The sequence below is a fragment of the Paramisgurnus dabryanus genome, chromosome 4 (assembly GCF_030506205.2).
Source record: "Paramisgurnus dabryanus chromosome 4, PD_genome_1.1, whole genome shotgun sequence".
NCBI lineage: Eukaryota > Metazoa > Chordata > Actinopteri > Cypriniformes > Cobitidae > Paramisgurnus > Paramisgurnus dabryanus.
The window spans coordinates 28,831,838-28,856,243 of record NC_133340.1 but is presented as its reverse complement, the minus strand read 5'-3'; the positions used below and the strand labels follow the sequence as shown (position 1 = coordinate 28,856,243).

Sequence of the window (24,406 nt, the reverse complement as noted above, 5' to 3'; positions counted from 1 at the left end):
GATTATTAAATTGTCATATAAATACAACTATTAATTAAATCACAATATTACTTTATTTATATTTTTGGTTACTGGGTATTTTATGCACAAACCTCTAAAATAAAAAAATATTTCAGGTATTTCTTAATTTATTTCCATTTTTTGTTTGTTTGTTATGGATTGCACATAAATGCCAATCTTTAATCTGGTTAGTCTTTTATTACTTAAATTTTTTATAAACTTCAAGTTGACACCCAAACTGTTGTTTTGGCATTGAGCAATTAAATACACTTCAAGAAATAAAAAAGACATCATATGAGGTAAGTCATTTATATTATTATTATTTTAAATATAAAATCAGATGCCAGTGTATCTGTCTTTATCACAACATTTATTTATTGTTTGTTTCTTACTCCTGTCACTTGTATATGAAGTCTTGAGGAATATTTTCTAGGTTTACTTTTCAAACAGATCCAATTTTCCTGGATCGATCTTGCATCCAACTTTTCAGGACACACAACAAATCCTTCACATCCAATCTTGGCAAAAAGAAAACCTTTGTGTAATTAAAAAATGCTGTAATTAAATAGTAGCTGTTACAATTTTTTTATTTATGAGCTCAAAGCAATACAAGCACTTGAAGAACCATCAGGTTGGTTCCCCAAGATCATCTTCTCTCGACTTTAAAAGAAAAAAGTTATCAGGTTTATCAATTCACAATCATGGAAAAATGGTTCAATGTTGTCAAGACACAGATGTTGAGGTTATGATGTCCAGTCGCAATAGTAAAGCTGATTTAGAGCATGCAAGATCTGCTAGCAGTGCATTTGATGACGATATCATTATTCATGTATAAAAGACTTTCATTTCTAAAGAAAGAAGAAAACAGAATAAAATACATTATTTAAACACTTTAAAACTGATAGTGCTAATCTACCTGCTTAATAATGATATGCTAAAATATACAATATAGAAATAACTGCACTGTAAAAAAAACTTTGCTGCCTTAAAATTCTTTGTTAAATCAACGCAGATTTACAAGTCATGTCAACAGAAATTAGTTGTCACAACTTATAAAATATAGTTGAGAAAAGTCAACTTAAATGTATAAGTTATAATAACTCACCTGTAGTTATAGCAACTCATCTCTAGTCAAGATAAATAATAGTAAGTTGATCTGACTTGTAAATCAAAGTTGATTCAACAAAAAATTTTAAGGCAGCAAAGTATTTTTTACAGTGTGTGATATAAAACACCTGTTTGTCATCATAACATCATCTTTTAGCTGTGAATCTATTCATAATTCACTGTTGCATGACTTACATTTTATTGCTTAAGTATAAAATAAAATGTTTAAAATAATATTTCCTCATCAATCTGATTTAAAATTCCTGAAGAAAACAGATTTACATGAGTGCTATTATGCTTTTTTACATTTTAATTTAAGTGTTTGAGCATGAAAAGGTTAGCTAAAAGTCCACTCAAAAGGAGATCTTTTATTTACAGAATGTTAAGAAAATTTAAGTATTGCATATACTGTAAAGTGTTGGAATAATCAAGCATGAAAACCTATACACCTCAAAACTCCTTTGTTATTTTCAAACACATTTACATTCTGTATTGTGTGCGATATTACACACATCATGTACAACTTACCATTAGGAATTTACTAAATTAACTTACTTTAAATCTTGCGTCTCTCACAGCAAGCAACACAACGGCCTTATAAAAGACAAAAAATGATTAATACACATTACTGGCTTTACAGTGAGATTCTTATAGAGTTTTGTGGCTAAAGAGGTTAAAAAAGCAGTCACAAGGCAAGAAGCAACAAAAAAACTACTTTTTGTAGTCTTACCATAGAAAGGTGTATGGCCGATAAACAGGTAAAGGAGAATAACAGTAACACTGATCAAAGGAATTAAAACTCCAATGATAGATTCGGTGCTTAAACCTAAAAAACAAAAAGTATATTTTATGTATGATGATAAAAAAAAGCTGTCAATGTTTTAATGAAGAAATAAAACATCAGGAGTCAGTAACATGTATTACAGACAAGGCTTAAGGCTAGTCCTAGACTAAAACACATGTTTGTCTCAACTGAAAATGCCTAAAACTCTTAAAAAAAGTCCTGACTAATAAAGTAATGTAAAACAACATCTGCAAGTCACCTGACACAGAATTACACCTGCATAGCTCAGGTAGAGCATTGTCTTAGCTGTGCATGAGGTCATGGGTTTAAACCCAGGAAACACACATACTAATGAAAATTTTTTCACCTGTAATGCACTGTAAATTGTTTATGGTAAAAGCATCTGCCGAAGGGATAAATGTCAATACCTTATATTTGTGATATGGCATCAGAATTTATTAAAGTGCTATAAAATACCCCAGAAAAGAAGTTGAGAATACATATCTTATTTTTTTGACAGGAGCTGGATTCTGTCTGGTTTAGCAACTGCTTTTAAGACTAGCTCATCCAAAAATATAAGATATTATTGCTAATAAAAGGAGTCTGATAGACTACGATGACATGAAAGAAGTATTTGTCCCAGCATGTTTTTGTCCACTCCCACAGCAAAGGTTAAACTCCAAACCCCATGCAGCCTGTCTTCGTATGTTCTCTCCAAAACATATTGGCAATCTTTGTCATATATGCATAGCTATTTATTGTTTCATTCATTTGCGTTCATTTATTTATTCCACTGGTAAACATATTAGAATAAAAGTCTCTTGCGCTGGAATGAGCTTCTCTCCCATATACGATTAAACTGAAACTTCATTACGACTGCCACTAGGGGGCGAACTCCGACTGTTGTTTACGTATGTCGTGTGCAGTGGAAGGAGGCTTTAAGGCAGTGGTCACCAATCCTGGTCCTGGAGGGCCGGTGTGTCTGCAGAGTTTAGCTCCAACCCTAATCAAACACACCTGAAGCAGCTAATTAAGGTGCTTCAGGTGTGTTTGATTAGGGTTGGAGCTAAACTCTGCAGACACACCGGCCCTCCAGGACCAGGATTGGTGACCACTGCTTTAAGGAATGGTTTCCCAGTCAGAGATTATCATAGTCTCAGACGCATGTCTGAGCTGACAACTTAACATATAGTGTTATTGTTTTGTCTCAAGATGTACACCAGTATTGTTTTTTGTAAGGGTTTGTAAAAACTACTTAGATGTCCCAGGACTGGCCGGTTGCATAAACACATGTACACTAGATGTCGCCTTGGCCTCAGCAGTTTATTGGACCAAATGCGTCAAACAGAGCTGCCATCTTGAAACAGGGGAACCCCTCATCAGCGTCATTGTAGGCAATGGTGTAACGGAAATAAAATCACCATAAATCATAATGAATGCGATTTTCTTGGTTTTCTTTTGGTTCATTTCAACAGTCAGACATGTATTAAGCATTGAGTCCAGAAAAAAGTTTTGATATTTTGAAAATCTACTTTTTCTAACTATAATGCATAGTGCTAGTAGCCCTAACATCAATACGCAGGGAAAAAGTCCGGCATCGTCCATGAATTCGAAGAACAGGCGGAGATAGCAGCTTTACCTAGATACTTCCTATGACAAGACCCCTGTTCTTAAATGACGGCAGTTTTGACGCATGCTCAGAGCCCCAAGGCGACATCTAGTGTATATATCTATGGCATAAACATAGCCATATGTGTCTTATGAACAAGTCTTAAGAACAAGTCTGACTAACTAGCAGTTAGTTAAGGGTAAGCAGTCTTATATTTAACTTTAAATAAGACCAATTTACCTTTTTATGTAGTTCCGATCAATCTTGAAGAAAAAAATAGATGACTAACTTTTAAGACTAGTCTAAGAAGTTTATGCAACTGTCCACTCAGCAGGTTTCAAAGTCAAGGCTTAGTTAAAGCCAAGACTAGGCCTTTGTTAAATTAAGATGTTTAAGTATAAACATGCCTTGGAAAAATATGTTAATAGTGTGTATCTTGAAACAAATCAATGGCACTGGCTTATTTTAAGATCTGTCATATTGCAAGTTATTTTCCGTTGAGACAACATGTACAGTATTTTAGTCTAGGACACCCTTGTCTGTGAAACCTGTATTCTATAACTATAACTACGGCCTTGTCCAGGATCTGAAAAACATAATAGCATAAAAGCATAATTGAGTTCATAGCCCCACTTACATTAAAATCAAACCAATTCTTTAAAGTGCTCTAAAATAAACATGATAAGTGACTAAACATCAGTATTAAATATGCTGTCAGAAATGAGTCTACATTTACAATAACTTGATGATTAATGCTTAGATATTTTCATGTTGGAATATGATTTCTTAAAGTTACGATGAAGGGAAAAGAGAATTTATGTGTGCTTTATGGTTAGTCACACTTCCGCATAGGATACACTTGTGTAACCTCACTTAAGACTTATCTGAAAGACTCATCAATTCTCGTTCATCACTTCCTCACAGCACAATTATAGAATTGAGATGGAAGACAAGATGGAGAAACTCAATTGAGGAAATAATAAAGCATCATTTTGAGTACTGAGAAGCACCCAGTATCAACATTTGAAGTGTGCAATTTCACCAGAAGCAGTAGACCACTCAGGTACTTTAAGGATACTCATTTCAACATACTGCAGTTTGGGATTCTGATTTCCAACACTGAACAGAGACTAGGTGAATTAGGGAGTGTTGTGGGGTCAATATGACTTAAATAAACATAAGTATAATTTCGTAAGGAACATATGAACACATGTCACCTAAATACAAACTTTTTCTGACTTTAAATACATTTTTGTCTTACCAGTAAACAGATGTTTCTCACAGAGTGGATCGCTGGTTTCCTCACTCACATCATTGAAGAGTGTACAGGTGCAGCAGACGTCTGGGTTTCCACTTTTTTTGAATGTTAAAGACTGTCCTTGTCTTGGCTTCTCTAGGTTTGTGATTTGTGGTTTTTCACCATTAGAACAATTCCAGCGGATCATTGAATTATACTCACATGTCAAATACATAACATCAACAGGATTGCTTGAGATCTCTTGATTCAGTTTGGGTTTGGGGATGCTCTCTGTGAAGAAAACCAGTACTGTTTTAAAGGCCCACAGTGAAAACGTATTAGAGTCAAAAAATCTGAGGTTGCGTTATCCAAATAAAGTGTCAGTTTAATTCATACATTCAATTAAACTTTAATTCAAATTCTAAGTTTTTCTAAGATTGTTTATGTCATTCATTTTCTTTGGGGGGTAAAGGGATGCACCCTATACAAGGGGGGTGCACACCAAAAAGTTTGAGAACAACTGCTTTAGATCAACATGAAGCTTTGAAAGAGCGATTAGTCAGCACTGGTTATAAAACGCTGTTGTAGTACTTGTCGTGCGTTAATCTGTATGCAAAGTGCTTAATGAAGTTGACGCCTTTACAGTGTGTTGGAGAAGTGTGGATTTAGTCTCAAGAAAAAAAATTAAAACTGCAATAAGAAGTCTTCTGTCCGAGAAAAAGACACAAAATCTAATTATAATAGTCTGAAGATGAAAATATTGTACAAGTTCAGTTCAGTTTTTACATGTTTTGTTCATATTTTAATCATAACTGTATTAAAGGGGACATCTGTTTTTTTTTCATGTTTAAGTGTTGGGTCCCCAGTGCTTCTATCAATCTAGAAAATGTGATAAAGATCAACCCAGTAACTTAGTTTTGGTAAACCATTCTCTGCAAGCATGTGAAAAAATAGCTCATTGAAATTTGGCTCCCCTTGTGATGTCAGAAGGGGATCTTATTATAACAATACCACCCATTAATGTGCACTATCCAACCAAAGCACTGCCATTTAATGCAGAGATCAGTTCATTTGCATTTTAAAGGACACACCCAAAAACGTCACTTTTACCTACAATTTTAACGTATCATAATAAATTATCTGTGGGGTATTTTGAGTTAATAATTCACACACATGTTCTGGGGACACCAAAGATATATTTGAAATCTTAAAAAAGTCTTGTGAAATGTCCCCTTTAAAGGGCACCTATTATAGCCTTTATACAGGATGTAATATAAGTCTCAGGTGTATCCAGAATGTGTGTCATTTATTAAAGCATGTCCAAAATGTCCCTATTTGGGTTGGAGCAAAAACGCACTGTTTTAATGTCTGTACCTTCAAATGCAAATGAGTAACAACTCCTTACTTCTTTACCAACAGACAGTGAGCGCTTTAAGTTATAATATATCTGATTAATACAGTCTGAGACAATAATATCTAGTGTTAAGAAGTGTTAGGAGGAACCCAAAATCAGACAGCAGTTTCTCAACAAAAGACTTTTATTCTATAACAAAACTGAAAACAAAACCCATGAGGGGGCAAAACCAGAGTCGTATAATAATAGAGTTACGACACTCACATAGACGTCCGTTGTAAGAATGGAATGCGGAAGTAACAGCGTTTCATGTAGTGACCGGTAGTGACGCATAGTTCCAAACGCAGCACTGAAGCCCATTCATTTCAATGGCACCTGCTGGTAAATCGATGAAATTACCGTTTCTCTTTACATTTTCGGACATTTCATTAATATAGTCAACAGTGATATTTTATGAACTCTGCTGTAGGTAATGATTATCGTTAATAATAACTAGTAAAATGTTTATATTTTAATGAGTTGTGTATAATGTGTGAATAATATAGATTTAATGGTTTAATATTTTATTACTGGTGGCCATCTACTTTATACTTATCTTTTTTATATATTACGAGTAACACTAGGGGGCAACAGCAACAAGCTAAATGCCTTATAAGAAAGTCACACTGCTTCACAATGCTGCTATGTGTTTCATTGTGTTTGGTAAGTAATACGAGTGATGTATCCTCGAAAATCATGTATGATTATATTAACATTTAATGTGAATTTAAAATATGAATTTAGTGTGTTTCGGTTATGCTTCACTGTTACAATTAACTGCGTTTGCGATCTTTTTTGTGATTTTAATATATTAAAAGTGTAGGAATTATGTTTTTAGCAGATTGATAGCCATTTATATAGCCATATTTTGCTACAAAAATAAAAGATAAACTGTGTTGCTGTAGTTGGTATAGATAACCACAGTTATATTTGGGTCACAATTAACTGTTTATCTTTATTAACTGATTTACTGTATTTCCATCACTCCCTAGTAAAAAAACGTTATAAACACAGTAAGTATAGTGATCAATTCCCATTACAAGCTAATATTTACCTAAAATAGCTGAAAACCTATGCAAACAGATTGACAGCCCTGCTTGGTTTGGAACTGTAGAACGTTACATGAATCACGTGACCGCGCGGCGGCGAGATCAAAGCGTTTCGTGACTCTGTTATTATACGACTCTGGGCAAAACAACATAAACAGGATACTTAAACAGAAGGGGTGAACACTAAACAGGACGAGATCTAAACTACACTAAACAGGATGACACTTAACAAGGAACTTGACTAAACACAAAATATATAATAAACTTGACTTGACTAGACTAGACAGCTTACTCACAGGATGTAGGAACAATGAACAAGCACAAAGCAACAAACACAAGAGCCGTTACTCAATACCAAGTACGCCAAACTCGGACTTGTGTCCTTCGTAGTTCAAACTTGCAAGTTCAGACTCGGAAGAACGAACTCCTGACGTGAAATGCGAAACTACGCTGTCATAAGTCCAACAAATCTCCTCTGATGCATCCTCGATAAAATGGGCGGATCAAGAACACATATAGGGATTTTATGTGAATTTGGGCTTGATGCTAACTTTGATTTGGAACAGTACTTGGTCCGCGACTGATGACGTTTCATAAGTCCACAAGAACACAAGTACAGACAGAAACGCATATTGAGAAACGGCCAAGGACCTAAATAGGGGAGAACTAATGAGGACAACAGGTGACATGGGTTAAACAATAAGGATGAGGATGACAAGAGCGGGGTAAAAGTGACAAGACACCGGGAACACGTGGTCTAGATAAACCAATACTGAGACCACGTGATCCCACACAAAACATGGGTCTGTCATGATCCTGCCACAAGACTAGATTAAACAAAGGACAAGATGGCAGAATCATGATAGAACCCCCCCCAAGGAGCGGATACCAGACGCTCCCCAGGGGAACACTAGACACGGGACGTGACAGACTGACAGATAGACCGGCTGTGGCAGAGGCTGCACCGGCTGTGGCAGAGCGGGGATGAGACAGGCACCATGACAGGAGGCGCCGGCTGTGGCTCAAAATACCCCACAGATAATTTATTATGATACGTTAAAATTGCCACCTTGTAGGTAAATGTGACGTTTTTGGGTGTGTCCTTTAAAATGCAAATGAACTGATCTCTGCATTAAATGGCAATGCAGTGGTTGGATAGTGCACATTAACTCTTTCCCCGCCATGGACGAGATAGCTCGTCAATCAAGAGAAAATGCTTCCCCGCCAATGACGAGTTTTTCCGTCTTTCCGCAATACCGCTATTATCCACTAGGTGGCGCCTTTCCACAACTTTTTAAACCCGGAAGTATTGCCCTATGGCAAGCTGCTGCATGTCCGTGTCTGTTTTAAAGATCGCTCAGAATGGGAACTCTATGAATAGTCCGTCACAAAAATGGAATTATTTCTGCTTTTAGCTCAAAATGTGGTGTTTTTGCAGAAACCTACCCATATTTAAAAGCTGATTACAAAAGAACTAGTGAAGGTAGGATGAAACGGGTTTTTTTTTTGAAAGCAGAGGGTCTGTTCTTTCATTTGATATATTGTATGTTTATATATTTGAAGAAGAACATTTTCTGGAAGACATTAAACTTTTGTGAAAATCATGAAAAACGCTGGCGCTGGCAGGCAACTTTATTTTTAAACGCTGGCAGTGAAAGAGTTAAGGGGCGGTATTATTATTATAATAAGATCCCCTTCTGACATCACAAGGGGAGCCAAATTTCAATGAGCTATTTTTTCACATGCTTGCAGAGAATGGAACAAAGGAGCAGGAAGATTTTTACATCGTATGGTGGTTGTGTTCACGCACTGACACTGCCAACACACATTATATCCAAACACCTTGTAAAAGTGGATTTTGCATAATAGGTGCCCTTCAAATAATATTGTTTTGTTCATATGATATATTTGTCTGTTCAAGTTAGCATGTTATACCGCTGTCACTGCAGAAAAACAAACTTTCATTTATTTGTTTCATTTGTTCTCTTCACAAATAAATCAAGTCATAATCTAGCTTATATGCTTGTTTTGTAAATGTATGATTAAAAATGAAAATATGAATAAAAACAACAGCAATTAAATGTCGTATCATAAAAATATGAAATGACAGATACTAATTGATTATGACAACTTTCTTTGTTGAAGAGAAATTTAATTAACCCTGTATTGCTGGCAGTACTGTCATACTGTGATGCTACCAGTGTTGGGTGTAACTAGTTACTAAGTAATTCGTTTCTTTAATTTAATTACTTTTCCCTTGATAATGTAAAGTAAGGGATTACTCTTTTTTTCCTTGTAATCTAATTACAGTTACTTCTGATGTAACTTAATACTGTGTATGGACACTAAAACAATTATGTATACTATAATACAATAGTGGATTTAACCAGTGGCGGAGCCAGAGGGGTAATTGGGGTGGCAATTGCCACCCCAGACGAAATCCTTGCCACCCCTGTTGCCACCCTGCTGAAAACATTACACTGTTTGATTTTTACGAACATTTCTCAAATCTCCCAGCGGATGTGAATGCGCTGCTACACTTTTCATTAGGCTTGTTCGACTTCATGCGGCAAGAACCGACAGCCGGTGACGTCAAAGTTCCACGGGAGCAACTTAAAAGCAAACTCCTCCGTATGATTTTGTGAATCGCTCTCGCGGTACTTTGACGTAATCCGGCTGTCGATTCTTGAGGCGCCGCTTGAAGTCGAACAAGCCTATTGGTTAAGCTGACACGCAGCTCCTTCATGCTCCAAAACATAACGTGGCAGCACACACATGATCAATGAAGAGCGTTTTGCTGGTATGTAACGGCTTTTATTGGTATTAAATTAAACATGGTACTGTTTTAACGGCGAGTAAGGGAGACATTGCACTTTAGTGCTTAGCATTTATACTTCAATGAGCATTACTAGTCTTGTGAAACTTGACTAATACCGTCACGCCTGCATAAAGATGCTTAAAACAATAAAAACATGTTGTTAGGTTTATTCAATTTACCATAACAACAATTAAGACACATCAGACCAAGAATAAAGGTTTAAAACTCGCGAGGGAAAGAACCAGAGAGATTCCTCTTAAATAAATGCTCAAGCTGCCTCTCTCCGTTTCTTTGTCTGCAAATGGGTCAACACCCAAAAAAAGATAAGTGCAAGACAACATACATCATGAATGTAACACACACATACACACACATCTAAAAGCATCTTTAAACTAGACTATAGAAAAAACTGTGTTCTAAATAGATAAGCTTTAATTTAATTTAATCTATATACACTTTGTGGAAAATTATTTATTTTTAGTGTAATTGAACACTTTGTATATTGACCCCCCAAAATAATACCTTGCCACCCCTTTGCCACCCCAGTTTTAAAAGTCTAGCTCTGCCACTGGATTTAACATGGTTTAAGTTTACATTCTCACTATTAACTGGTTGATTATTAGCATTAATATTAATGAGATGCTGGCTGTTTATTAATACTTAATAGCACATATTAATGCCGGATTCTGCAAAACCTTATTCCCATTTCTACCACTACTTAAAATTAACAACTTCTTTAGTATTAATAAGCAGTAGTTGGAGTATATTAAGGCAAAAGTAGTTAATAGTTAGTTAATAGATGGAAGTGGGACCAGAACAATTGATGTACTTTTATATATTATTTCTTCAAGCCATTTCAAGCCTATCCTTGCATCTTGTACTAAATAGGATTTAGAAAGTAATTAGTAATAAGTAATTAAATTTTTGGAGAGAGTAATTTGTAAAGTAATCTAATTACATGATTGAAGATGTAATTAGTAATGTAAGAAAAAAATGAGGAGGACGTTGACGGTCTCAATCAAAAAGTAGTTTATTCAATCGAAGCAGTAGCAAAGTACATGAAGCACTCTGGGTTCATCGGAGTTGGAGTGAACCCTGAGCAAAGTCAGCCATAACACTTTATAGTTTCATACCTATTTTCCCACCCCTAATGCTAATGAAGTATGACTTTAAATGTAAATTAAGACTAATACTACAAATGACCTCTATATCTCCCACTGTGCCCAAATGGGTCATTGTAGTATCCAACTGTGTGCTCAACCAAAACCCCATTCACACAGACCTCTGGTACCAGAAAATACCCGTAAAATTTGCTAGACAAGCGTCTGTGTGAACAAAAACTCGTTCCGTTAATCTTCTTGGATCGCTGCCGAAAAGAGGACCTAGTAAGATACGCGGGTAACCCTCTGTGTGAACAAAAAGCCGCAAGAATGCCATAATGGGCGTGTCGAAGTGAGGACGCGCACGTCATCATCACAACACAAGTTATGGTTCAGCTCCTTACAACGAGAGATAACATGCATATAAAAATTCACCACGAGAAATGTTGCAAACTAGATTGAAGCAGTTATCAGGAAATGATATATGAGACGCATAAACAATGACGCACGTGCCGTATGGAGGACGCGCGTGTCATGGCAACATGAAGTTGGTTCAACTCTTTAAAATGATGGATTTACAACATTCACGACGAGAAATGTCAGCAAACTGGACTGAAGCAGATATCAGGTAAGTTAGCTTGTCATTTACTGCGTTGAAACGGAGATCATCAGCAGCATAAAAGAATATCGCGTCACGTGCTCATTTGAGCTTATAATAAATGAAAATACCCGCGCGTCATCCCACCAAGATATATCGTTTAGCTCCTCAAAATGCGGGGTTTAAATGCATATAAACAATCACGATGAGAAATGTCTGAAAACTGTATTAAAGCAGAGATCAGGGCTCGTCAAATATTCACTCTGAAGCTGAGATCATTCACCAGCATAGAACTGTGCATTCACGCGCTCCTTTGTAGTCTTATTATAAACAAAAATGCACGCGAGTTGTTTCTGGAGAGAGGAATAATAAATACTTTGCAAACTTCAGACGCTGCTGCGTAGAAGAGAGGGCGGGACTTTCAACAGGTCACGTGTCTTTCCGGGACCATCAGATGCCGTGTAATCTTGGCAGTGTGAATGAACAAAAACTAACCATTCCGGAAAAATCCAGGATGCATTTTACGTGTATTTTCCGGAATGTCTGTGTGAAAAGGGCTCAAGTGATCAGATAATGTTTAGATAGATGTCTTTCTATCATGAGCCCTCTTTGACCTGCGTTGGTTAAAGAAGTCTCACATTTGCTTCCATACTAAGAAAATATTACTTCAGGTTATATTATTGTATTGCTTGAACTGAGATTTCCTTTTATGATTATCAAGCCTTTTAGAGGGATGAGCTTTATTCAACAGCTAAATTGGAGTGGAATCTTTGTCAAGGCTGACTATAAATTCTTACAGTAACTAGTAATGAATTACTTTTTTTGAGTAACTTACCCAACACTGGATGCTACTAGATAATGCTATACTTTAATAAACCTGTTGTAGAGGAAGCTTATTGTGGTGGAAAAGATATCCCAAAAGTACAACAGTATGGTATTTTAGACATGTACCATGCTGATACTGTCGTATTTTTGGAAGTACCGTGTAAATACTATGTTGTATACATTTCAGTACCATACATTAAGTACCAACTGATATGCCATACATGGTTTTACCATTTGATGCCATAACATTTTTAGTTGGTTTCCAGCTCCTTTTGTAAATATACTTTTAAAACATTAGCAGAACAATAACAGTAATGATAATAATAATATTTCTATGATATTTATATTTACTCACCCATAACAGTCAAGCTGATTCTTTTCTCCTCTTTATTGTTGATCTCAATGGAGTAACTTCCCGTATGCTCCAGCTGTAAATCTCTTATAGTGAGTTCTCCAGTGGTCCTATCGAGAGCTACACGAGTCTTGAATTTAGGCATCAGACTTTCTAAAGTCTTAAAATCATTGTCCCATTCAATTACCTTCATCACATCAAAACCTTTCGTATATTTCCATGTGATGCTGCTGTCTTTAAGAGATGATCCTGCAGTGATGTCAGGTTTAAAACGAACTTCACTGCCCACTTTCTTTTTTACACCCACGCCTGTGAACACAGACAATATGTTCATATAGAGTCAATGATCAATGACAGCTCATTAAAGGAAAACATCATCTAGCGTGGTATCTCAACATGGTAATAGTAATTATTCAGTATTACACCCTCAAGTTTAAAGTTAAACAGATTAAAAAGCACAAACCTAAAACTGCAGCGACAAGTGCAAGCAGCAGCACACAGCAACATCCACTGATCATACTGACTTATTTACTTTCATTTACTTGCAAATATCCAAATATCACCATCAACCAACAACAGCCACCTAAGGACAGAATATGACGAGGAAGTGAAAAATAGAACATACATACAAGGGGAAGCAGCAAAAAACTGCCAATACAAACATCTATTTGCAGGAAGAATAAACCACAGTACAGAGTTTTATTTAGCTTTTAACGCAGTTTAACAGCAGTGCACTGACAAACCATAGCACAGAGAAAGAAAACTGTTAACCACACCCCAGTAAAGTGACAGGGACACTATACTGTCAAAAAGCACCATCTTTCGGATGAGACGTTAATCCGAGGTCCTGACTCTCTGTGGTCATTAAAAATCCCAGGATGTCATTCGAAAAAGAGTAGGGGTGTGCCCCGGCATCCTGGCCAAACTTGCCCATTGTCCTACTAATCATCCCCATATATATATATATATATATATATATATATATATATATATATATATATATATTATAATATGGCGCAACACGGCTGCCGTCGCATCATCCAGGTGGATGCTGCACATTGGTGGTGGTTGAGAAGATTCTCCCATTCATATGTAAAGCGCTTTAAGTGCTGCAGAAAAGCGCTATATAAATGTAACGAATTAGTATTCATTATTATAGTAGGTGAACGGCTTTACAACACTCCACAAAACTCATTTTAAAAATGTTTTAACCCTTTCATGCATGAATTATAATAATCTCTGTCTGGATATCTATGTCTGTTTTTATTGTTGAGGCATGAAAGAGTTTACACAAATACTCAAAAATTTTAAACACTGGGTATTCCCTTTGAGGTATAAATTGTACCTGAAATACATCCACTTATCCCTAATATCCAATTTAGTGGTCTAAAATTAATACTTGGAAAATGTAACAATGGCACGGCGCCTTAGATGTCACTTGATGTTACCTCTATTTGTTTTTACTGACAAATTGGATTGTAAGTAGATGACAGTATATAGGGTGATGCACACAAATGCTGATGAAATAAAAGCGTCTGCCAAATGCATAAATGTAGTTTAAGTATCTGGTTTACTGCTGTTAGTCCATGATAATTTCTTTATACTCTCAACAGTTCAATGTTTCTCTATCAGAGATGATGTCACTTCACAGATCATGTGTCACACACTAGCATCTCTTGTACTAGGAAACACAGATCTGATAAATGGAGTGAAGCTAAGATAGGTGACAAGTTTATCAACTATAACTAACTTTAAGTACCAAAAGCACAATGGTACTCTGGTATTCTTTAAAGTACCTTGGAGTGCCATATAATAAGTACTGCACACAATTATATTCATTTCGTTTTTATCATGGTATACCAACAATGGGTACCATACCATAGCAATTCCCGCATTTTATCCACATCTGGAAAACATCATGTAACCTTTATAAATTCACCACTGTTTCATTTCATTCCATTCACAGCAGAATATTTAGAGGAATATACACATGAGAATTTACAAAATATAATTAAGTTTAAATATATCTTATCTCTCAGGGTTCCTGGCCCTGTTAAAATTTTATTAAATGATAATCTGATCTTCATGACATTTTACTTCAAAAAACATTTCAGCTGTGGATGTCTGATGAAACGGATAACTTTATTGTCTGATTATATGTCATGCATTTAAAAAAAGGCCACAAGATGTCAGTATCATATAACATTTACATTGTCATTTATAAATGCATGAGCAAAAACTTTCATTTATTTACATTTTTGGTTTCTGGGTGCTGTTATGGACAAACCTCTAAAATTAAAAATATTTCAGCTGTTTCTTCATTTATTTCCTTTTGTTTCATTGTCCAGTGTCAAACAGAAACATGTTAGGTTTTTGTTTGTTATGGATTGCATGTAGCAATCCACAGCAAATACACTTCATATCTTTCAAATATTCATGTTTTGTTTGCAGAATTCCCTCTAGAAATTAAGAGACACCGTATGTTTGTCTGTTTTTATTGTCACATTTATTGTTTGCTTCTAACTTCTGTCAAGTCTTCAGGAATATTTTCTAGGTTTACCTTTTCAAACAGATCAAATTTTTCCTGTATTGACTAAAAGATGGTTTGTATGCTTTATTTTTATATATATAAAAAAATGCTGTAATTAAATAGCTGGTTACAATGTTTCATTTATGAGCTCATATCAACACAATCACCTGAAGAATTATCAACTTGGTTCCCCAAGATCATCTTCTCTCAAGAAAAGGTTCAATGTTATCAAGACACAGATGTTAAGTTTTATGAGGTCCAGTCGCAATAGTAAAGCTGAAATTTAAAGGAACACGCCCACATTTTGGGAATTTAGCTTATTCACCGTATCCCCCAGAGTTAGATAAGTCCATACATACCTTTCTCATCTCCGTGCGTACTGTAACTCTGTCTGACGCAGCCCCCGCTAGCTTAGCTTAGCACAAAGACTGGAAGTTAATGGCTCCAACTAGCAAAACTGCTCCCAATAAGTGACAACATAATGCAAACATTTTCCTATTTATGTGTTGTGATTTGTATAGTCACAACGTGTACAATTAACAAGGTCATATGAGACACAGCCATCTTTTAACAGTATATATACTGAGAACTATATTCTCAGAAGATGAAGCACTGCTACTTGGGCGGAGTGATTTGCACAACTCTGACCGAACCAAGGGCGTAGGTTTGCTCCTGGCATTGGTGGGGACATAAATAAAATGGTCGCATTAAAACTGTTTATCACTGTTTACTTGACATAACCAACAGACAACTCAGTATGCACGTTACTCAGTGACATCTGACTCGCCACCCCCGGTGCCATCCCAAATTTAATGTACTATAATAAACAATTCCTTATGTCCTAGAGCCTAATAAACAGTAACTGTTAAAGTCTTTGTCAAAAAAATCACTTTGTAACATATATCAAGAAAATCACTTTGTAACATATATGAATCCATATTTACTTTATAACATTGAAGAATATGCAATTAATATTTAATTCTTAATTTAATTTTGCCAAAAAATCCCAGTGTTGAAGATGGTATGTATATCATGCTGTTTCCTGAACAACGTTTATTGACGTTTCTGTAGTTCACATTAAATCTTCTTTTCATTAACAGACAGTTAATCAGGGTGAAAAAAATAGTTTGTTTAAAATGCAACCTTACATTATGTCTACATCTGTGCAAGTAATGACCACAGTGCAGTAATGTAAAGTATTCAGCAATCATGACATGAATTCATGTTTTTACCATGTTGGGGTTATTTTCTTTCATGGATTAGGGACCCCCTAAAACACCTTACAACCCCATTTATAAAAGGTTGACACAAGTTTGCAACTCCTCAGGTTAACATGGGATTGTCGTGTATTGGTGAAAAGACTGTCCTTGAATCATTATGTGACACAACTTGTTCCGTATTTTGTGCATGAAACAGTTACAGTGGGTATAATAAAACTTTCTTCATCACTTACCTGTAGCCCGAATAATCACGCGCGTCTTGTTGAGTGAACTTTGGCGCGTTGTACAAAGTGAAACCATCCTATCACACGTAGCGAGTAAAGACATAAAGTGATGTGAGTTAGAGTGGCGGGACTCAAGAAATGCTAATCCAATCATATTAGCAATGTGAGTTACGGAGGCGGGCATTGCAGAGAACGAAAGCTGTTAACTGTTTGTGTACCACATAGAGCGTTATTTTTACAGAACGGGATTGCAAAAGATTTCTAATCTCATTTAAATGATTCCTGAAAAAATATAATAAGTAAAAAATAGAAAACACAAGAATAAGTAGGACATCAGTGGTTATATATAAATACAGATTAATTTTGGTCGAAATTATTGCTAGGGACAATTCAGTCTTCCCTAAATATTGGTAAGGACATGTCCCTAGCGTCCCACCCTAAATCTACGCCCATGGACCGAACTCTCTGCTCCTCACCAGGGGCTTCTCGGTTGCTGCGAGCAAATCACTCCGCCCAAGTAGCAGTGCTTCGCCTTCAGAGAATATAGTTCCCAGTATGTATACTGTTAAAAGATGGCTGTGTCTCATATCACCTTGTTATTTGTACACGCTGTGACTATACAAATCACAACACATAAATAGGAAAATGTTTGCGTTATTTTGTCACTTATTAGGAGCAGTTTGCTAGCTGGAGCCATTCACTTCCAGTCTATGTGCTAAGCTAAGCTAGCGGGGGCTGCGTCAGACCCAGTTACAGCACGCACGGAGATGAGAAAGGTATGTATGGACTTATCTAACTCTGGGGGATACAGTGAATAAGCTAACTTCCCAAAATGTGGGCGTGTTCCTTTAAAGTCCCATGCAAGATCCATTAGCAATGCATTTGATGGCGGTAGCGTCAGTCATTTATACAAGACTGATATTTCTAAGGAAAGAAGAAAACAAAGTAAAATACACATTATTTAAACACATTCACACGGATAATTCTGATCCTAGATACTGGTTGCTAAATACTGATTCTTCCAGCCATGCTTAAAATATACAATATAGTGATAACTGTTATATAAAACACCTGGCTGTCATCATAACATTAACTTTTAGCTGTGATTCTATGCATAATGCACTGTTGCATGGCTTATCATACATTTTTTTAAGTATAAAATTAAATGATCACATTTTTTTGAAGAAGAAAACAGAAATAAATGAGTGCTATTCTGCTTTTTCACATGTCATTCTGTAAAGTATGTAAAGTTACAAAGCTGAAAGTCCACTCAAAACTAGATATTTTAGTTACAGTATGTTCATAAATGAAATGAAAATAAAATAAAATTCTTACATATACGGTACAGTAAAATTTCTACAGGAAGTCCTGTACAATTTAACCAATCAGAACGACTTCAGAAATGTATTAACAATTGAGGATTTGAGCGATTAAAGGAAGAAAGGTAATGCAATAATGGAGGAAAAAAGTAAAGTGTTTTTGAATAATCAAGCATGAAAACTTATTCTAGTAGGCTACACCTCAAAGACAAGGCTTTGTAAAAAACATAATAGACCCCTTTATTATTTTCAAACACATTCACATTATGTATTGTGTGTTTGATATTACACACATCATGTACAACTTTTCATAAGAAATTTACTAATTAACAAAAATTAAATCTTACATCTCTCACAGCAAGCAGCACAGCGCTCTTATAAAAGACAAGAACAGAGTTAACCTCAATTATTTAAAGTCAACAGCAAAATAAAATGCATTTATTAATACATTACTGGCTTCATGGTGAGATTCTTATAGAGTTTGGTGGCTAAAGAGCTTGAAAACATTCAAAGCAACAACAACAACAAAAACTATATTATAGTCTTACCATAAAAAGTTGTATGTCAGATAAACAGGTTAAGGATAACAGTAACACTGATCAAAGGAATTAAAAATCCACTGGTAGTTTTGGTGCTTAAACCTATTAAAGAAACAAAGAGAAGTATATTTATCCTATATGATAATGGCAGAAACCCCCAGGTCAATGTTTGATTAATTGAAAAATCAAAACATCAGGTGTCAGTAATCCTCAGATTATAGTTTTTATAACACAGCTTTATTTGTAATGTAATTTCAAATAATACCACACAAACTAAATCAGGTCACATGACACAGAAGTATCTTTGTGCTATGGGCGGTCTGGTCACTATACTGAGATGTTTTATCAAATATGATTTCTGCCATAAATAAACACTCAAATAAACTTAATCTGACCCTCAATAATTTCCTTCTTTTATAAAAAAGTACATTTCTGTCCTACCATTCACCCAGATTGATGTCACATTACTACTGTAGGATTACCTGAGGTGCCTTCGCCATCTGTGAAGGAAATGATTAAAACTCTTTTAAAAGGCCACAAAGAAAACAACATCATAATGCAAGGAAGACTTTAGAGCTGATTCTGAACCAGGATCAGGGCACAGAGTCAGGGCTTTTTTGTGCCAGTAACAAGTGACTCAACATTTCATATTCATCTTTCGTGTACATTGAGGCCTTTGCTGAAAAGTTGGAGTGACTTTTAATCAGTGTTCGAATTGAAGGGGGTCTGGGGGGGTCCCGGACCTCCTATAAGCCTTTAGGGACCCCCCATAAAGCACAAAATTATAAATTAGGGGGGTCCCCTGGTTTAAAAAAAAATTAAAATACTACATTAATTTAAAATTCTCGTTGTAAGCTGCCACAAAGTGATACTGTTTGTTATTTGTCCCTTATTTCGAAATAAACGAATCCAAAAGATTTCTGTCTGAAATAAATGTAAACACTCAAGTGCGCCCCCTGCTGTTTTCCGGAGGAATCGACAGACGAGTCAATAGCTGTCTCTGCGTGGATGATTTTCACCTCGTTGATGGTAAGATGGAATTCTTAATTGATTTATGATTGTTGTATCGAATCTACCAATATTGAATAGGCGTTTGTGTTGTAACTGAAAAAATATTAGGGTATTTATACAATTTCGATATACAAGAAGTCTTTCTTTCATGCTATTTTACACACAATACTAAGGTTAGCTCACTGTCATTTGTAATTAGCAACAGGAAATGTGACGCATTATATTAGACTTTTAAAAAGTTTACATCTGTTTATGTGCTTAAATGCATGTTTACTGTTCCCTGTTGTTCTAATGCCATGGGATGGCGGTGGCATGTGTTGGAGGGCCCTTCCATCAATGCTTGCAGTTTTAATTATAATTAATAATGTATTTTCAGTGACTGCTGATGTGTTTCTTTTTACAAATACACTCACGGTAACAACAATGCGAAAATAATATATCACTTGCCGTTTTAGAGATGGACAAGGGAAGGAAAAGAAAAACCATCACTGACTTTTTTGAAGGGTAGCCTAAGTCTTATTGTTATTATAATTATTTCTGCTCTTAAATGTTGTTGAAAAAATCAGTTAACGTTAGCTCTTTCCCCGCTATTGACGAGTAAATATTCAAAAGAAAACACTTTCCTGCCAAATACGAGTTTTAGGGCAATCCATATTCCGCTATTATCCACTAGGTGGTGCTTTTACACAACTTCTAAAACACTAACTTTTGTGAAAATCATAAAAATGCTGTTGGGGAAGGAGTTAATCAGAAATAAGAAAGACACTTAGTCAGGCATAGAGTATATATGGAAAATATTGTGAAAATACTGTTTTTAAATACTTTTTTTAGCATTCAGCCTAAGAAGAGCCTTGTCAGTGAAATGAAAAGTCAGGACACTCAAACAGTACAGAATTTAGAGCCCAGTCTCCAGGCTACAAGGCTACAAGAAATTCAGACAGCCCAGCCCGAGTGCAGGACACAAGTCAGCACATCTACAACACATTGTGTACACCCAGCCCAGGGAGAAAGCACAGCTTCACCCCTTCTTACAAGTACAGATCAGATTTTAAGACACTTTAGCAGGCAACAGCTTGAGGCATGGACACAGCAATACTCCCCATGGTTATTCATAAATGGAAATAAATTAGGATGCACATTCTGCAGAGATGCAAAGCGCCTTTTTGGTACACAAAAGGGAGTACAGGTCTCAGAGGAGTGGACTTCTGGAGAGGTTTCAGCTAAAGATGTTAGGTCCATGAGAAAGAAAATCTACAAACACAAAGACAGCATAACTCACAAGAAAGCAACAGAAATAAAACAGCTGAGAGAGAAAGAGGTGTTGACCACATTGACAGAAACAATAAATGCTAAAGTTCTGTCAGAGACAGAGCATTCATTTAGAACAGCATATTTTGTTGCAAAAGAGAAGTTAGCTTTCTCAAAAATGAATGGATTGGTTGAATTACAGGAAATGAATGGTGTAAAAACTGGCTCTTGCCACAAATCTGATCATTCTTGCATTAATATAATAGCACATATTGCTAGTAAAATGAAGAAAAAAATTGTATTGACTATTAAAAGTGTTGGCTCTTGGATTGGTCTTACAGTTGATGAAAGCACTGTATTTGGAATAAGCTACCTCATTCTGTACCTCAGAGGGGATGTAACAGGAGAAGGTGAGATTGAAAACATATTTTTGGATTTGATTGAGCTGGAGGAAGGAACAACTGCTGATGCCATATACAAAGCAGTAAAAAAGAGTCTCATGGAAGCTGACCTGGATGATGAATATCTCAAGTCTCATCTGATTTGCATAACAACTGATGGGGCATCTGTGATGACTGGAAGAGAAAGTGGTCTTATCACAAGGCTAAAAAAAGACTACAGTCTACTGGAGAGTATCCACTGCCTTGCACACAGGCTTGAGTTGTCAGTAAATGATGCACTAAAGTCAGTCACAGGTTGCAATTACTTTGAGATATTTATTTCAAAACTGTACACACTGTACCATCAGTCCCCAAAGAATGCAAGACAACTGGCAGAGGCAGCCTCTCAGGTCAATGTCAGCCTGCTTAAGATTGGTCAAATCTTTACCATTCGTTGGGTAGCAAGTAGTTTTTTGACAGTACAAGCTGTTTGGAGAGACTACCCTGCTTTGGCTGAACAGATGAAAAAAGCAGCTGAAGATGGATCACGTTGTGATGGAGAAAGAAAAAAATTCAATGGCCTTTTGAATCACATCACAGCCACTGGGTTTGTTAAAGACCTGGCAACTATAAAAGATGTGCTACGTGAACTTAGGAGTCTATCTCTAAAACTGCAAGTATGTAGTGGCTTTCTTTTACTTTAGTATGAACAAGAAAATTACATTGAAATGCTATGTTGATTATATTTAGAATTGTTTTGTCTTTTTTCAGAACAGAAACACTTCTCTTATGGATGCCACACAAGAAATAAAAATGACAATTGAGGTGTTGAAGGCTTTCAAAACCACCCCAGGGAAGTCAATGGACAAAGCAGAGGAAAGTATTCAGTCTGGAGAATTTAAAGGAGTGCCCTTGCATTTCAGCAAAGAACATATAAATAGACTGCAGTTCCTCCAAGCACTCATTGATAGTCTCTCTTCAAGAATGCCTGACACTAAGCTTACAAAAATTGTAGCACCACTGAATCCTGGTAACTGGCCAAAATCCAGAGACCTTCTTGTTCTCTTTGGGGAGAAAGAAATCCATGACCTGGCAAAGATGCTTGGAGTATCAAGTAGGGAAGCAGTTGAAGACTTCAGAAACTGGAAGCTCAACAATGACCAGAATGGAAAGGTCCTCAAAAAACTGTTGAATGCCAGTAAAACATACCTGGCAAGTTCTGCTGAGTGTGAGAGAGGCTTTTCTGCCCTCAATGCCACTGCCACAGATGCTAGGAATCGCCTTCGTGTTAGGAGCCTCTCTGCTGTTCTTTTCATTGACCTTAATGGCCCCCCTCTAAACATGTTTGATCCTCAACTCTATATTCAGTCCTGGCTTAAGGAGAAACATTGTCTGTCTACAGCCAGTAAAACAGGGAGAGACAAATCTGCCCAAAAAATCAGGCCGCTGTGGGCCATTCTATCCAGTGGAAAATGAAGTGTTTTATAAAAGTCCTTCACATCATTTGTTTTGCTCTGTTTGCATGTTTACAATGGCAGAAAGGACGTAAATGAAAAATTTTAAAGAATTGTGATATATTTTTTGTTAGATTTACATTAAATGTGTAAAATGTAATGTAAAAGTAAAATAAAATATTTTTTGGTTATTGCATCTGACTATCACTATAATGATGGGGGGGCTTAGCTAGGGGACCCCCCATAATCTTTGACACAATTCGAACACTGCTTTTAATGGATTCTGCCAACAAAGCAGTATTTCTGAATGGCCTGAGGCCAAGATCTCTGTGTGTTTGTAAATAAAAAAATAATTCAAGAAAATGTGCAATATTTATTTCAAGGCTTAAGGCTTAATTGTTTCATATACTTGAGAAGTTTATTAGTCTAGTATTTGTCATTAAGTCATACAGACAATACTGCCTGCATAGAACTTCATTTTATATCAATTAAAAATGACTTTCCTCTTAACCAGATAGCTGGTTTCCTCACTCACATCATTGCTAAGTGTACAGGTGCAGCAGATGTCTGGCAACCTGGCTTAAATGTTATGGACTGTCCTTGTCTTGGCTTTTCTAGTTTTGTGGTTTGTCAACATTAAAACTCTTCTATTGAATTGTTGCGCTATACTCACATGTCAAATACATATCATCATCAGGACGATTTGTATTCTCCAGTTTCAATTTTGGTTTGGTGACACCCTCTGTGAACAAAAGTTTTAAAAGTCCACAGAGAAAACATCATCATAATGGGTTCAAAAACAACTAAAATACTCTAAACATAGATAGTAGTACCATCTTACTGTGGTACCATAACACATATGAATTTTAATACCATGGTATTCATCAAAGTATCATCTGATGTGGCACATGGTTTTACCATTTCATACCATTACATACATTTTAAGGTTGTTTTCTGTTTTTGTTTTTTGTTTGTAAATGACCTTAAAAAGAAATAGAAACAGTAACATAATAACAACAACAAATGAATCTATGATATTTATATTTACCCACCCATAACAGTCAAATTGATTTTTTTTTGCTCTTTATTGTTGATCTCAATGGTATAAAGTCCAGTATCCTCCAGCTGTAAATCTTCTATAGCGAGTTCTCCAGTGGTCATATCGAGAGTTACACGAGTCTTGAATTTAGGATTTAAACTTTCTAAAGTCTTAAAGTCATTGTCCCATTCAATCACCTTTATCACATTAGGACCATCCGTATATTTCCATGTGATGCTGCTGTCTTCAAGAGATGTTGTGATGTCAGGTTTAAAATGAACTTCATCTCCCTCTTTCTTCTTCACATCAACTACCACCCCACCTGTGAACACTGACAAGTTCATAAATGATTGTCTAGTGTGGTTTCTCAGAACGGTAATACCTTGGAAATCATTTTATATTATCATATCATACCATCACTAACTAGTATAATATTCCATTCAGTTAAGAAGTTCAGTGTGGGTTAAAACTAGCCGTGTCCTCATATTTAAAGTTAAACAGATTAATGAGCGCAAACCTGAAACTGTAGCGACGAGCGCAATCAGCATCACGCCGCAACATCCATGTGAC

General features: G+C 36.0%; 2 protein-coding genes and 1 long non-coding RNA gene across 4 annotated transcripts; 1 reads left to right on the top strand and 2 right to left on the bottom strand.

The window, feature by feature from the left end:
- Positions 1 to 361: 361 nt before the first annotated feature.
- LOC135735452 (CD48 antigen-like) lies at positions 362 to 13,449 on the bottom strand. Of its 2 annotated transcripts, XM_065253878.1 has the most exons (6): positions 13,336 to 13,449; positions 12,876 to 13,181; positions 4,762 to 5,028; positions 1,838 to 1,933; positions 1,663 to 1,701; positions 362 to 848 (listed from the first exon to the last, which is right to left on the bottom strand). In XM_065253878.1, exons 1-5 carry the CDS (start codon positions 13,388 to 13,390, stop codon positions 1,664 to 1,666), a joined length of 762 nt encoding a protein of 253 aa, XP_065109950.1. In that variant the 5' UTR covers positions 13,391 to 13,449; the 3' UTR covers positions 362 to 848; position 1,663. The 2 variants fall into 2 exon arrangements, with proteins under 2 accessions (XP_065109950.1, XP_073670658.1); XM_073814557.1 differs by lacking the exons at positions 362 to 848; positions 1,663 to 1,701; positions 1,838 to 1,933 and adding an exon at positions 3,028 to 4,086.
- A 4,244-nt stretch (positions 13,450 to 17,693) lies between these two features.
- Positions 17,694 to 19,211, bottom strand: LOC135735569 (uncharacterized). Its single transcript, XR_010527654.2, has 3 exons — positions 19,187 to 19,211; positions 18,714 to 18,806; positions 17,694 to 17,770 (listed from the first exon to the last, which is right to left on the bottom strand). It is a non-coding gene; the product is annotated as an uncharacterized lncRNA (long non-coding RNA).
- Positions 19,212 to 20,577: 1,366 nt separating this feature from the next.
- LOC141282099 (E3 SUMO-protein ligase KIAA1586-like) lies at positions 20,578 to 22,901 on the top strand. Its single transcript, XM_073814604.1, has 2 exons — positions 20,578 to 22,020; positions 22,115 to 22,901. Exons 1-2 carry the CDS (start codon positions 20,578 to 20,580, stop codon positions 22,817 to 22,819), a joined length of 2,148 nt encoding a protein of 715 aa, XP_073670705.1. The 3' UTR covers positions 22,820 to 22,901.
- Positions 22,902 to 24,406: the final 1,505 nt, after the last annotated feature.